The sequence below is a fragment of the Microcaecilia unicolor genome, chromosome 1 (assembly GCF_901765095.1).
Source record: "Microcaecilia unicolor chromosome 1, aMicUni1.1, whole genome shotgun sequence".
Classification (NCBI taxonomy): Eukaryota; Metazoa; Chordata; class Amphibia; order Gymnophiona; family Siphonopidae; genus Microcaecilia; species Microcaecilia unicolor.
The window spans coordinates 553,313,078-553,329,055 of NC_044031.1; the positions used below are offsets into that span (position 1 = coordinate 553,313,078).

The 15,978-nt window shown below is 43.6% G+C and overlaps 1 protein-coding gene across 1 annotated transcript in view; it reads right to left on the reverse strand.

The window, feature by feature from the left end:
• The window catches only part of UBR5 (ubiquitin protein ligase E3 component n-recognin 5), a 651,214-nt gene that overhangs the window by 13,386 nt on the left and 621,850 nt on the right, over positions 1 to 15,978 (reverse strand). The window contains 1 exon segment of the mRNA XM_030189847.1: positions 1,640 to 1,753. Within this exon segment, the coding sequence (XP_030045707.1) occupies positions 1,640 to 1,753 (114 nt within the window).

Sequence of the window (15,978 nt, forward strand, 5' to 3'; positions counted from 1 at the left end):
TAGGCACCAGTTTTCATGTATTGAGGGTGTCTGAAAGCAGAAGGAAGTGAAGGGAGGTGACGATCAGTCTTCCATTGCCCTGGGGTGAGGTTCTGGGTTGGTCTGCACTTAGCGCCAAGATACAGGAACATCAGCAGCACTGTGGACTGCAGGAGCAGGGTAGTGTTTATCTGGTTAAACCTCTGTGGCAGATGCCGTCTGTCTGTCTGCAGTAGAAGGCAGGATAGGCAGTGCGACAGGAGCTGCAGGCAGGGAGGGTGGAAACAGGGTGGGTGGAGCAACCTCTGGAAAGAGCAGAGGCATGGAATTTGAAAACTGGGCCTTGAGGGGGAGGAGGGGCATCAGCACACCTGATCTTGAGGTACGAGAGGCCACGTCCTTCTTGGTCAGGGGAGAAACTGATCCTTGGATCCCAATTTACAATGGATTTTTCCTTCTTGTGCTCATTCAATTTAGCCCAAGTTGCCCCAGTCTGCCTGGGACTGAGCAGCCTTTTTTTTTTGGGGGGGGGGGGGGGGCGCAGAGAGAGGGTAGGGCCTGATCGTCATGGGCAGCTTGCATTCCATGGTGAGTGCTATGCCTGGGCCCACATGTGTTTGGGTGGTGTGGGGGGTGCAGCAGCAGTCCCATAGCTGATGGCCATGTGATCCTTTCAATGCTGTTGGTATGAGATTTGTACCTGGTCAGACAGGAGGGGCCGCTGGTAGTGGCCTGGATGTCACAATGTTCCCCTCATGGTACTTAGATTGGGCCCAAAGATTGGGGGGGGGGGGGGGGGGGGAGAACTACCAATGTGGACATAGAGGTTGCCATGGAAGCTGCTTTGGAGAATCGAGTTTTGGAGCCCTTGGAGATATGGCTTATGCCCTGTTACTGTATTTTTTCTTCCTGCTCGTCAGTATTTATTATTATTATATTTTGCAAATGTGGAGACAGGCAGAGAACTAAATGTTGTCTGGCTGCACAGAAAAGGTAAACTGAGGGGAGGAAGATCACTACTAAGCGCAGGAATGTCCGTGCATGCTCAAGAGAAGCCAAAAGATTTCTCTTCACCTAGAGGAGGATGCAAGCTACACTGGATCCAAAGGAGACAACATACAATGTGCCTGCATCTCTTCTACTTATCTGTGGGGAATACTATTAAACTTGACCACATCCACCAGCAACAAGTTCCACAGCTGAAATGCATATGGACAAAAAAGTATTTTCTTGAATGCATTATAAATCTGCTATTTGTTAGTTTCATGGTGTGTTCCCCAATCCTAGTGCTATTTAAAATAGTAAATTAATATTCCCTGTTAATCTAATCCACACCAGTCTTGAATTTATAAACCTATCATATATCCTCTCAGTCAACCTTTTTCAAAGCTAAAAAGCTCTAATCTATTAAGCCTTTTCCCGTAAGAAAGTTAGTCTATATTCTTTCATATGTTTGCTGGCTTTTTTCTGTACCTTTTCTAGTCCTGCCTCAACTTTGTTGAGAAGGGGACAACCAGAAATGCACATAGTACTCAAGATGTATTCACAACATGGTTTCATAAAAAAATTGTTAAGATAACAAAACTTCCACTCCTGCAGAACTGCTGGGATATCTATATCTATCTGGTCTTCATAGGTGCTATGATGCTGCAGTACTTACATGTAGAGGCTGTTCTGCTACTACAAGCATTCTGTGCTCTGCATACTTTCGGACGTACTCATAAACATTCTGAGGCGTGACTGGAATATTTACACCATTTGGAATAAGTTCAACCTAAGAACCAAAGTGAATAAAAAAAAGAGGGATCAGCTAGTGTATTAAGAAAAAGAATAGTAGTTCTCTTACAGAGAAGTAAGGAAACACAATAACATCTTGCTTTGTGAAAACACAACTATTCAATACAACAAAATCTGAAAGCCTAACTTCATTTACCACATCATTAGCAGTCTGCTTGGGCACTAAACTAGAAGACAGAGATGACAGCCTGCCATTTATGTACCTCTGTTACATTTGGCCCAATGCATACCATTCCAGAAAGAGCTAAATAACGTATTCAAAACATATTTATGGTATTTTGTCAAATACTTATCAGATATCGTAATACGTTAAGTCCAGAAAGCAAAACTGCTCATCTATGACATTCATTTATGAGGGAAAAGGGATGGGATTTGATATTCTGCCTTTCCGTGGTTACAATCAAAGCACTTTACATTTTATATACAGGTACTTATTTTGTACCAGGGGCAATGGACAACTGAGGACAACAGAATCAGTCATCACACATATGGGTGACATCAATAGTGCTGATTGAGCAAAGTAACTTACCAGGTGTTCAAGGACAGCAGGCCAACTATTCTCACAACTGGGTAATGTAATTTGACAGAGCCCAGTGTGTACACTGCCTAGTGTACTGTTTCTTTAAGAAGCTTTTGGCAGCATCTCACTGTGCATGCATGGATGCCTTTCCACCCGACGTGCGAGCGCGGGACTAGCAGTATAACTACACAGCTAGAGGAGAGATGGACTATGAGAATAATTGGTGTGATGTCCCCAGAGAAAGCAAAGATACTTACCTGTAGCAGGTATTCTCTGAGGACAGCAGGCCTTATATTCTCATAAGTGGGTAATGCGGCACCACGTTGCCCGGTCCAGGCTTTATAACAAGCTTTAAGAGCTTGGTGGAGTGTAAGACACGCTCCACTGCGCATGCACGGATGCCATTCTGCCCACTGCGAGGGCGCGGTTACTGTATTTAAATACTAAAGCAAGAAAAAATAAAACTCCTAGGGGAGGCGGGAGGGTTTGTGAGAATATAAGGCCTGCTGTCCTCGGAGAATACCAGCTACAGGTAAGTATCTTCATTTTCTCCGAGGACAAGCAGGCCATTAATTCTCACAAGTGGGATATCACTGTCATCCAGGCTCATCGAAAACAACAAACTTTGGTCAACTGGGTCTCGCAACAGTGAGGACATAACTCAGATTAACCTGAAACTATATACAACTGAGTGAAAGTGCAGCCTGGAACAGAATAAAACGGGACTAGGGGGGTGTTGGTTTCTAGACCCCAAACAGATTCTGCAACACTGTCTGCCTGAACCGACTATCGTGTTGGGTATCTTGCTCAAGGCAAAAATGAGATGTCAATGTGTGGACTGATGATGTCGCAGCCTTGCAAATTTCTTCATTGAAGGCTGACTGCAAGTGGGCTACCGATGCAGCCAAAGCTCTGACATTATGAGCCTTGACATGACTCTCCAGTGTTAGCCCAGCCTGGGATTAAGTGAAAGAAATGCCATCTGCCAGTCAATTAGAGATTGTGCATTTTCTGATGGCGACCCCCATCCTGTTGGGATCAAAAGAAACAAAAAGTTGGGCGGACTGTCTGTGGGGCCTTGTTCGTTCCATGTAGTGGGCCAATGCTCGCTTGCAGTCCAAGGTGTGCAAGGTGCTCTCGCCAGGACGGGCATGAGGTTGGGGAAAGAATGCTGGCAAGACAATCGAATGGCTCAGATGGAACTCCACCTTTGGTAGGAACACAGGGTGCGTGTGGAGAACTATTCTGTTACGATGAAACTTTGTATAAGGTGCATCCACTACTAAAGCTTGGAGCTCACTGACCCTACGAGCTGAAGTAATAGCCACCACGAAAATGACCTTCCAGGTCAAGTACTTCAGATGGCAGGAATTCAGTGGCTTGAAAGGAGCTCTCATCAGCTGGGTGAGAACAACATTGAGGTCCAGAGGTTTGACAGGGGGCTTTGACAAAAGCAAACCTCCCATGAAGCAAACTAGAGGCTGTTCAGAGATAGGCTTATCCTCTACACGTTAAGCAGCACTACTTGCACTTAGGTGAACCCTTACAGAGTTGGTTTTAAGACCAGACTCAGAAAGGTGCAGGAGGTATTCAAGCAAGACTGTGTAGGGCAGTAAACAGGATCTAGAGCCTCTTCCATTTGAAAGAATAACACCTCTTAGTGGAATCATTCCTGGAAGCCACTAAGACCTGGGAGATACCCTCTGACAGACCGAGAGAAGCAAATTCTAGGCTCTCAATATCCAGGCCATGAGGAACAGAGACTGAAGGTTGGTATGTTGAAGAGATCCCTTGTTCTGCGTGATGAAGGTTAGAAAACACTCCAAACTCCATGGTTCTTCAGAGGATAACTCCAGAAGAAGAGGGAACCAGAATTGCCGAGGCCAAGAAGGCACAATTAAGATCATGGTCCAGTGGTCTTGCTTGAGCTTCAGTAAAGTCTTCCCCACAAGAGGAATGGGAGGATATGCATACAACAGATCTGTCCCCCAATGCAAGAGAAAGGCATCTGACGCTAGTCTGTCGTGGGCCTGAAGCCTGGAACAGGACTGAGGGACTTTGTGATTCAGCTGAGTGGCAAACAGATCCACTGAGGGAGTGCCCCACACTTGGAAGATCTTGCGGGAAACGCCCACAATGAGAGACCATTCGTGCGGTTGAATGACCCTGCTCAGTCTTTCAGTCAGACTGTTGTTTTTGTCTGCCACATAAGTGACCCGAAGGAACATGCCACGTTGGTGATCACAGCGTCACATCTGGACGGCCTCTTGACACAGAGGGCGTGATCTGGTTCTCCCCTGCTGTGTTGGTGTAATACATTGCAACCTGATTGTCTGTTTGAATGAGTACAATCTGGTTGGACAGCTGATCCCTTAGAGCGTTCCAGATTGCCCAGAGCTCCAGAAGGATGATCTGAAGACCCATTTCCTGGAAGGATCATGCTCCTTGAGTGTGCAGCCCATCTACATGAGCTCCCCAACCCAGAAGTGATGAATCTGTAGTCAGCAGTTTTTGAGGCTGAGGAATTTGGAATGGAAGTCCAGGGGCCAAATTGGATTAAACAGTCCATCAGAGCAGAAAGTGAACAAGGGCTGAAGTGTACAGCACTGAGTATTCATATAGTTTTTGTGGAGGTCATGTGGCCTAATAACCTCAATATCTGCCAAGCCGTGACCTGCTGACAGGTTTGAACCCGCGAGGCCAGGGCAACTAGAGAGTCCGCCTTTGGTCCTGGGAGGAAAGCTCAAACCTTCTGTGTATCAAACAGGGTCCAATGAATTACAATTGTTGTGCATGGTGAAGATGGGACGGGGTAGTTTATAATGAACCCTAGGAGCTCCAGCACTTGAATAGTCCTCCACATGGACTCCCGAGCACTGTCCTCCGACATGCTCTTCACTAGCCAATCGTCGAGGTAAGGGAACACATGGACTCCCAGTCTGTGTAGCGACTCAGCGACTACCACTACACATTTGGTAAATACCCTTGGAGTGGACATGAGGCCAAAAGGCAATATGCGGTACTGGTAGTGATGTGTTCCCAGCCAAAATCAAAGATACTTCTGGTGGGCTGGAAGTATCAAGATGTGAGTATATGCATCCTTCAAACCTAGAGAGCATAGCCAATTGTTTTCCTGAATCATGGGAAGAAGGGCGCCCAGGGAAACCATCCTGAATTTTTCTTTGACCAGGAATTTGTTCAGGGAATAAGTAAGTATTGCCATACTGGGATAGATCAAAGGTCCATCAAGCCCAGCATCCTGTTTCTAACAGTGGCCAATCCAAAAAAGTACAATACATTTTATGCTGCTTATCTCAGAAATAAGTAGTGGATTTTCCCCAAGTCCATTTTAATAATGGTCTATGGACCGTTCCTCTAGGAAGCTGTCCAAACCTTTTTTAAACCCCGCTAAGCTAACCGCTTTTACCACATACTCTGGCAACAAAATCCAGAGTTTAACTACATGTTGAGTGACGAAACATGTTCTCAGGTTCATTTTAAATTTACTACTTTGTAGCTTCATTGCATGCCCCCTAGTCTTAGTACTTTTGGAAAGAGTAAACAGACGATTCACGTCTACCCGTTCCACTCCACTCATTATTGTATAGACCTCTAACATATCTCCTCTCAGCCGTCTTTTCTCCAAGCTGGAGAGCCCTAGCCGCTTTAGCCTTTCCTCATAGGGAAGTCGTCCTATCCCCATTATCATTTTTGTTGCCCTTCTCTGCACCTTTTCTAATTCCAGTAAATCTTTTTTGAGATGCAGTGATCAGAATTGAACACAATATTCGAGGTGTGATTGCACCATGGAGCGGGTCTTGTCTGTATGTCTTATTTTTAGATTGTAAGCTCTTTTGAGCAGGGACTGTCTCTCTCTACGGGATGTTCAGCGCTGCGTGCGTCTGGTAGCGCTATACAAATAATAATAATAATAATGTCCTCATTTTTGTTTTCCATTCCTATTAATACCTAACATTCTATTTGCTTTCTTAGCCGCCGCAGCACACTGAGTAGAAGGTTTCAACTTATCATCTATGATGACACCTAGATCCCTTTTTTGATCAGTGACTCCTAACGTGGAACCTTGCATTACGAAGCTATAATTCGGGTTCCTCTTTCTCACATGCATACTTTGCACTTGCTCACATTAAATGTCATCTGCCATTTAGACGCCCAGTCTCCCAGTCTTGTAAGGTCCACTTGTAATTTTTCACAATCCTCTTGCGATTTAACAACTCGGAATAACTTTGTGTAGTCAGCAAATTTAATTACCTCACTAGTTACTCCCATTTCTAGATCATTTACAAATACGTTAAAAAGCAGCGGTACCAGCACAGACCCCTGGGGAACCCCACTATCAACCCTTCTCCATTGAGAATACTGACTGTTTAACCCTACTCTCTGTCTTTTATATTTTAACCATTTTTTAATCCACAATAGGACACTACCTCCTATCCCATGACTCTCCAATTTCCCCTGCAGTCTTTCATGACGTACTTTGTCAAATGCCTTTTGAAAATCCAGATACACAGTATCAACCGGCTCACCTTTAGCCACGTTTATTCACCCCTTCAAAGAAACGTAATAGATTGGTGAGACAAGATTTCCCTTCACTAAATCCATGTTGGCCTTGTCTCATTAATCCATGCTTTTGAATATGCTCTCTAATTTTGATCTTTATAATAGTCTCTACCATTTTGCCCAGCACTGACGTCAGGCTCACTGGCCTATAAGTTCCCAGATCTCCTCTGGTACTTTTTTAAAAAATTGGTGATACATTGGCCACCCTTCAAACTTCCAGTACCAGCTTGATTTTAAAGATAAGTTACATATTACTAACAATAGTTCCGCAAGTTCATTTTTCAATTCTATCAGTACTCTGGGATGAATACCATCAGGTCCAGATTTGCTACTCTTCAATTTGTCAGATTGCCCCATTACATCCTCCAGGTTTATAGAGAATTCATTTAGTTTCTATGACTCATCAGCTTTGAATACCATTTCTGGCACCGGTATCTCTCCCAAATCCTCCTTGGTGAAGATAGAAGCAAAGAATTAATTTAATTTCTTTGCTATGGCTTTGTCTTCCCTGATTGCCCCTTTTACCCCTCAGTCATCTAGCAGTCTAACCGATTCTTTTGCTGGCTTCTTGCTTTTATGATTTATATTACTTTATTCTTTTTAAATCAAATTAAACAAAGCTGTTACATTTGAACAGGTAATGCAGACAGGTAATAGTAAAAGAAGAATATTATTTTCCCCTAGGGGAAATAAAATAAAATAGAAGAAAAAAAAAAAAGTTACTCTTCTTCAGACCACTACAAATGGGGGTTAGTCTACAGAATTTAGAAGACTACAACAAAGGCAACTAAATATAGTGGTAATATGCATTGGCATGCAACCTATCTTATTTTCAAATAATATTATCATCTAGACCAACGGTTAACCAATTTTCTTCATAGATATAAATGCCTTCAACTGTTCAGGTTGATAAAAATTATATTTTAGACCCATATATTTAATAACACATTTACAGGGGTAATTAAGATAGAAGGAAGCTCCTAAAGATGTAACTTCTGATCTCATTGCTAAGAACAGTTTCCTCCTTTCTTGGGTCTGCTTAGTATACCGAAAAACATTTTTCCTGTGTGTTTTTGCCTCCAACACAATCTTTTTTTCAAAGTCCCTCTTTGCCTTCCTGGTCAGCGCTTTGCATTTGACTTGACATTCCTTATGCTGTTTCTTATTAGTTTCAGTTGGTTCCTTCCATTTTCTGAAGGACTTTCTTTTAGCTCTAATAGCTTCCTTCACTTCACTTTTTAACCATGCCATTTGATCTTCCTTCTTCCTTTTTTAATATGCAGAATATATTTGGCTTGAGCTTGCAGGACAGTATTTTTGAGCAGCATCCATGCCTGATGTAAATTTTTGACCCTCACAGCTGCTCCTCTAAGTTTTGTTTTCATCTTCTCATTTTATCATAGTCTCCTTTTTGAAAGTTAAACACTAACGTGTTGGATTTCCTCTGTATACTTACTCCAAAGCTAACATCAAATCTGATCATATTATGATCACTGTTATCGTGGCCCCAGCACCAGATCATGCGCTCCACTAAGGAATAGGTCTAGAATTTTTCCTTCTCTTGTCGACTCCTGTACCAGCTGTTCCATGAAGCAGTCCTTGATTTTGTCAAGGAATTTTACCTCCCTAGCATGCTCTGATGTTACATTTACCCAGTCAATATCAGGGTAATTGAAATCACCCATTATTGTATGCCACCCTTAGGTTTAGGGTGGCACACATCCCTCCTGTTTTCTTTTGCACGAGGAAGTACCTGGAATAGAATCCCTGCCCTTCTTCCCCTAGTGGAACGGGTTCCTCTGCAAGTACCTGCTCATGCTAAGAGTTGAAATAATGAGCTCTCGATGGGCAATTTAGAAGTTTTTAAAGCCAATTTAGTGAGTATCTGAGACGGACTATTTGGAGAACCCATAGGTGGGAGGTTATAAGGGGCCACTTTTCATGGAAAAACCTTAGCCTCCCCCTGACTGGCAAGCGTCCGGCATGGACACTGTGACAGTGGCTATGCTCTGCTGGAGCCAGTCAAAAGCTTGCCCCTTGCTTACACTGGGGAGCAGCAGAGGCCTTAGGCGCAAGTTGTTGATGAGAACAAGCACGCTGTGGTTGAGCCTGAACAGGCTGGCGAGAGGAAGTGGTGTACCTACGTCTCTGTGAGCGTAGGCACCCCTCTTCGACTTGCCAAAAGATCTCCTAGCTGAGGAGGTTGATGCAGAAGGCACCCGGCGGGAGAGAGAAGAGATGGTATCAGTGTGGTTTTTGATTTGGTCTGTGACTTCCTCAACCTTCTCTCCAAAACGGTTATCCCCCCGGCATGGGGCATCCATCAACCTCTGCTGAACTGACTGTTCCAAGTCAGAAACATACAGCCATGAGACTCAGTGCTTTGCTATACTTTGAGCAGAGATCCTGGAAGCCACATCAAAGGTATCACAGGTGCCCCTGGACAAGAACTTACGACATGCTTTCTGCTGCTTGGCGAGCTGGTGCACAGACTTGGCCTTCTCCGATGGGAGAGAGTCCGCCAAGTCCATCAGCGAGCCCTGCAAGTAAACGCTCGTAAAGATCTGGTAGGACTGTCTACGGGACACGAGCATTGAGGCCTGGAACATCTTCCTCCCAAAAGAGTCCAAGGTCCTAGCTTTTCTGCATGGGGGCGTCGAGGCATCATCTCTAGAACTCCTGGTTCTCTTGAGAGCAGATTCCACCACCATAGAATTGTGAGGCAACTGAGGCCTATCAAACCCAGGTGTACTGTGGATCCACTACTGGGCATTGATCTTCTTGGGCAGGTCAGGGAATGACAGAAGGGACTCCCAGTTCCTATCGAGGACTTCCTCGAGCAGGTCGTGAAGAGGGACAGTCACAGCCTCCCTTGGAGACGTTTAGACCAAGACCTCAAGCATCTTATCTCTGGGCTCGTCCTACGCATCCAAAACAAAATGGAATAGTCTCAGCCATTTCCTTCATAAAAGAGGGAAATGAAAAGCTCTCTGGAGACTTTCTCTATTCAAGCGGAGAGGAGGGTTCAGAGGGGATACCGTTGGACTCATCTGAGGAAAAGTACCTTGGATCCTCCTCTGACTCCCATGAGCGTTCCTCATCTGTGTCAGTCAGAAACTCCTCGTGGGAGGGCTGAGATCGGACTGCCCCTCTTGAGGACATGGCTCCTTAAAGTCGAGGCATCAAGGAGTCAGCTCCCGCCTCAACTCTGGCGAAGCTTCCTCCATTGATGCTGAAGGGGTACCGGCTTGGGTGGCAGTTGACACCGGGGGTGCACGCAGTACCAGCGTCGGAGGCCACACTGCAGGCTAAGGGCCAAGTGGAGCCACAATGGGTTGTATTGGTAGGCGCAAGCACCGCAGATACTGATGCACACTGTTGCAGAATGCCATCTGGCAGCTCAGGGAGCAAGGCCTGGATACCCTCATCGACAACCGACACTGAGAAAAGGCTTGGGTGCCAGCTCCAAGAAAGGCTGCAGAACTGATGGGGCCCAGACAGAAGCCAGGTCCTGGCTACCTGGAGACAGGCGCATTAGCACCTATTGGATAGAGGGGGAGCAATCCTCCCGGTGTCGACGCTTCCCGGGTGCTGAATTCCTCAATGTCCCGGACCTCCCGGCACTACGAGTTGAGGACAACTGATGCCAATGCTACCTGGCCTTCGCTTGAAGCTCAGCGTCGAGACTCATTGGTGCCGAAGAGGAGGCCTAAATGCGGCCTAAGGTGCGGAAAATAAAGGAAACTAAAAAATAAGCAAACAATAACTAAAAATGTACAGGAAGAAAGGGGGAGAAAAGCCTGACAAGGCACAGCGAAAAATCGCACAAAAAGAAACCGAAAAGGCACCAAAAAAAAAAAAAAAAAAAAAAGCTCTTCCGAACCGGACATGAAGGGAAACTACAGATGCAATCCTCTCTTCACCATTGTAGAAAAACAACTGCGGTAACTGCGCCCTTGAGGCAGGCAGGAAGGCACCCGCACAGGCGTGGTGGAGCATGTCTCATACTCCACAAAGCTCTTAAAGCTTGTTATAAAGTCCTGACCGGGAGACGTGGCGCCACATTACCCATTTGTGAGAATTAATGGCCTGCCTGTTCTCAGAGAACACCTGCTACAGGTAAGTAACTTTGCTTCCTCCGAGGACAAGCAGGCCATAATATTCTCACAACTGGGAATCCCTAGCTACCAGACTCACTGAATAACAACAACAGGGACTTGCAATAGCAAGACCTATAAAACCAATGAACCTGAAACTATATACAGAGTGGTTGTGAAGGTGCAGCCTGGAACAGAAATAACGGGCCTAGGAGGGTAGAGTTGGATTCTGGACACCAAACAGATTCTGCAATATTGTTTGACCAAACCGACTGTCACAGTGGAGGAGTGGCCTAGTGGTTAGAGTGGTGGACTTTGGTCCTGGGGAACTGAGTCCGATTCCCACTGCAGGCACAGGCAGCTCCTTGTGACTCTGGGCAAGTCACTTAACCCTCCATTGCCCCAGGTACAAATAAGTACCTAAGCCGCATTGAACCTGCCATGAGTGGGAAAGTACAGGGCACAAATAAAAATAAATAAATAAAAATATATTTTGCTCAAGGCAGTAGTGATATGTGATTGTGCGTACTGAAGGCATCATTGCAGCCTTGCAGGTCTCTTCAACAGAGGCTGATCTCAAGTGGGCTACCAACGCAGCCACAGTCTGACACTGTGAGCCATGACATGGCCCTCCAGACTCAGCCCAACCTGGGCATAAGCGAAAGAGATGTAATCTGCCAGCCAACTGGATAATGTATATTTGCCAATAGCTATCCCCATCCTGTTTGGATCAAAAGAATCAAAAATCTGGGTGGACTGTCTATGGACTTTAGTCCACTCCAGATAGAAGCCCAAGCCTCGCTTGCAGTCCAAGGTGTGCAGTGCGCTTTCAATAGGATGGGCATAAGGTTTTGGGAAGAATGTTGGCAGGATGACTTACTGGTTAAGATGGAACTCCAACTCCACCTTAGGAATGAACTTAGGGTATGTGCACAGAACTACTCTGTTATGATGAAATTCTATGTGAACTGGATATTATGTTATGTTATCAAGGATTTCTCTCTCACCAAGTAACAAACAATTTAGATTTGAGGCGAGTTACAATATTATAAAAAAAAACTGACACCAAATCAGATTTTCAAAACTTTATGAAATAATAGTTACTTCTTCATCAGGCACAAATCAGAAGGAAGATCATTCTAATAACGAGCCGCCAAGAAGAAAAATGATTGAGAAAGGTTGCTTTGAAACATATATTTTTGACTAAAGGAAAGGCTAATAATAAATGATTGCACTTTCTTGAAGCTGTCTTAGATCTTAATACAGTTAACAGCTGAGAACCTCCTTCAAGACACATACCATCCAGAAACTTGAATACCAAAGTACTTTAAAGATAATCCAAGATTTCACAGGCAACCAATGTAGTTCAGCCAACAAAAGACTCACATTATCTAACCAGGTTTTTTGAAATATTAACCTAGCAGCAGGTTTCTGAACTAACTGAATCCTAGAAAGTTGTTTGGAAGAGAGACTCAAATATAGTGAATTACTATAGTCCAGAAGTGGTTAAGATTGTTCACAAACTGAACAATAATCCTAAAATGTTCTTCTAAAAAGTAGGATCTTAACAAATGTAATTGCTTTAGCTTAAAATAAGCTTTCCTTATCAAACTATTAATTTGAGGCTCCACAGACAGAGAAGAATCCAGTATAGTTCCAAATACTTTAGAAGTTTTTCTACCTTAAATTGAAATCTAGTACCATCCGTAATAGTCTGAGGAATTTTAGTTAGATCCATAACAAACCACAGAATTTTAGCTTTATCAGAATTAAGTTTTAATTTAAATCTATCAGACCAGTGTTTTATCCTAGTTATATAGCTATGAATTTTAGAAGAAACAGAATCAATAGCTTGACTTACAGGTAGAAAGAAAAAAAATCACCTGAATAAGATAGAATCTGCTCGCCAGGCAATAATGAAAGTTTTAGAGAACTCATGTATAGATTGTACAAAAGTGGAGAGATGGGAGAACCTTGGGGAACTCCACAAGGAAAAACCCAAGACAATGAATAAATGCCACCCTTTAAAACTAAATGTGGTCTGTTCTTTAAATAAGATTCAAACCAATTGAAAACTGAACCGCATACACCGAATTCTGATAACATAGATAATAAAATATCATAGTTCACTGTATCAAAGACGGCAGAAATATCGAATTGTAATAAAACAATCTTTTGCCCATTGCACAATCTTGGTCTTACTTCAGATGTTAGAGCCAATAGCAGTCTCCGGTACTATGACACAATCTAAAGCCATGCTGAGTGCTATGTAAGACATTATGTTCTTGAATATAATTTGATAATTGTGAACTCACAATAAACTCAATCAGCTTCACAAAGAAAGGAATATTCGCTATAGGTCAAAAGTTAGAAACAGAATTCAAATCCCCATCAAGCTGTTTAATAATGGGTACAAGAACAATCTTCCCTGTATCATGAGAAAACCAGCCCAATTTTAATATAGTGTTAACAAAGAAAACAAGCCATGTCAGTAACTCAGCTGGAGGATCTCTCCATAGTTTATTTGAAATAAGATCCAGCGGACAGCCAGATTTACATACTCTATTCACCAAAGGGTGAAGATAGAGAAACTTGTTCAAAAGTAGACCATAGCCTATCAATGGGAATATCCACAGAAACCATCATCTTTGCTTAACATAATCATCAAGTTCCAAAGAAGAGGTAAATCCCTAGTATTACAAGAATACTGATGTGTGATATGGCATGGACTGGATGTGTTTTGTAGCTACATGACTTCCTCGTAGAAAAGTTTCTTGAAGGTGGTGGCTTTAAGGTGTTTACGAAAATTTAGGTGGTAGTTAATGCTTTTCAGGTCTTTTGGATGGGTGTTCTAGGTCTTGGTGCATAAGTGGGTGAATTGTGACATATGATTATCTATATTTCAGATCTTGACAGTTGGGGAAGTAGAGGGTAAGGTAATTTCATGTTCCCATGGTTGAGTTGTGTATCGATAGTTCTATTAGGCCTGTCAGGTATTCTGGAGAGAGACCGAAGATTATCCTGTAGGCCAGGGAGCATAACTTGAAGGCTATTTGTTATTTGATTAGGAACCCGTGGTCTGGCACGTTTGAAATGTGATTTCCCATAGATCAGATTGCGGCTGTGTTTTGTGCTGTTTGTAGTTTCTTTAGGATTTGTTCTTTACAGCCTACATATATACCGTTGCAGTTGTCAGAGTGGGCTAGAACCATGGATTGGAATGCGAAGACCTCTCTGGGGAAATATCCTTTTATTCGCTTCAGTTTTCACACTGTGTGGAACATTTTCTTTATGACGTTTACAGCCTGACTTTCAACGGTCAGGTTGCGATCTAAGGTAACTCCTAGGATTTTCAATTTCTCCATTATTAGAAGCATGACCCCCCCACCTACATTGATGCTGGTGAAGTTTCCGTTGCAGTGGAATGATTTTAACAACAGACATTGTGCTTTCTCTCTGTTCAGTTTCAGCTTGAACCCTGAGACCCAGGATTCTATGGTGTTCATTCCTATTTTGATTGAATCCACGATTTCAGCCAGGGTCTTGTTGAATGGGATGTAAATTGACATGTTGTCAACATATATAACGGGATTAAAATCTTGTTTTGCCAAGAAACTATCAAGGGGTACCATCATTATGTTGAATATGGGGAACTCTGCAGTCTGCTTTCCATAGGGGTGGGGGGAGATTGAGGAACCCATCTTCACTTGATATGACCTGAGTGTCAGAAAGCCTTTGAAACAGTCAAGCACTGCTCTGCCGATGCCAATTTTGTGGTGGTCAACCATGTGAAAAGCATTTGACGTTGAATTTTAAGAGGGGAATTTTTTCCGTCTGTTAATTTTCTTCTTGAAGTTAGCTAGTAGTGTTAGCATCGCTTCGGTGATGAACTGAGGCCTAAAGCACGATTAAGACTCATGAGGTATGGAAAAGTTAGTTAGGTAGTCGACCAGCTGTTTGGCTACTATTACTATTACCTCCTTGATTTTAGTCGTGAGGGGTATGGATGCTACTGGTCTGTAGTTTGTGATTTCCCTCTTACTTTTTTTTCTCATCCTTTGGGATGGGGTGTCAGCAGTATGTTACATTTTTTCCATTGGGAACCGGCCTGCAGATAGCATGGATTTCATATTGGATCTAAGTTGCTCTATGAATTGAGCTGGAGCTTCTTTCATTACCTAGTTGGGGCATCTGTCCACCATGCAGTAAACTGAGGAAAACTTTCATACTGACAGGCTGTTTCGTACGTAGTTGAGCTGAATGTTGCCCATATTCAAATCAGAAATAACTTACTCCTGGAAGCAGTCTAGTTCTTCAATGAAAATTTCTAAGTTGTAGTCAGCCTATGGGAGTCCCTTCCTTAAGTTGACAATCTTTTCCTTGAAGCATTTGTTTGGGGGGGGGGGGGGGGAGGGGGAGGAGCATCATTCATTGTTGTCAGTGTCTGGGAGTCTAGAATGCTGTTTACCAGCCGATACAGTCTTTTCACATTTTTGTAATCTGGGCTGTCACAAAATGCCTAAGCATTACTCATAGCACCACTCTGTGGCCACCTGGAGGATCCTACCCAGCACTGCCCAGGCCTGCTTGCACCCACGCACCTACACTGGCATACTCTCCACCTCCTGCTGGGTTTCACTTGCCTCTGGGCAAGTCTCCCACTTGCAAGTTATTTCCCTGATGGTTTCTAAGCACACTGGGGCCACAATCCCAAAGGTCTGACAGTTCCTAAAAAAAACACCCACAGACTGAGAACACAAACCAACAGGATTCTTAGTTAGTCCAGGACAACAGAGCTAACAAAATATTAGGTTTATTATTATAAAAAAGTAGAACAGTGAACATTAAAAAGATGTAAACAGCAAACAGTTAAGAGGTAAAACAACAGGAATCAACATTAAAACTAACACTGTCTTACTACCTAAGCAGTACCTGGGGAGTTCAGGAAAAATAACTTCCCATAGGATTTGTACAGGGTCTCAGTGCAGAGGTCTTCACTCGCCA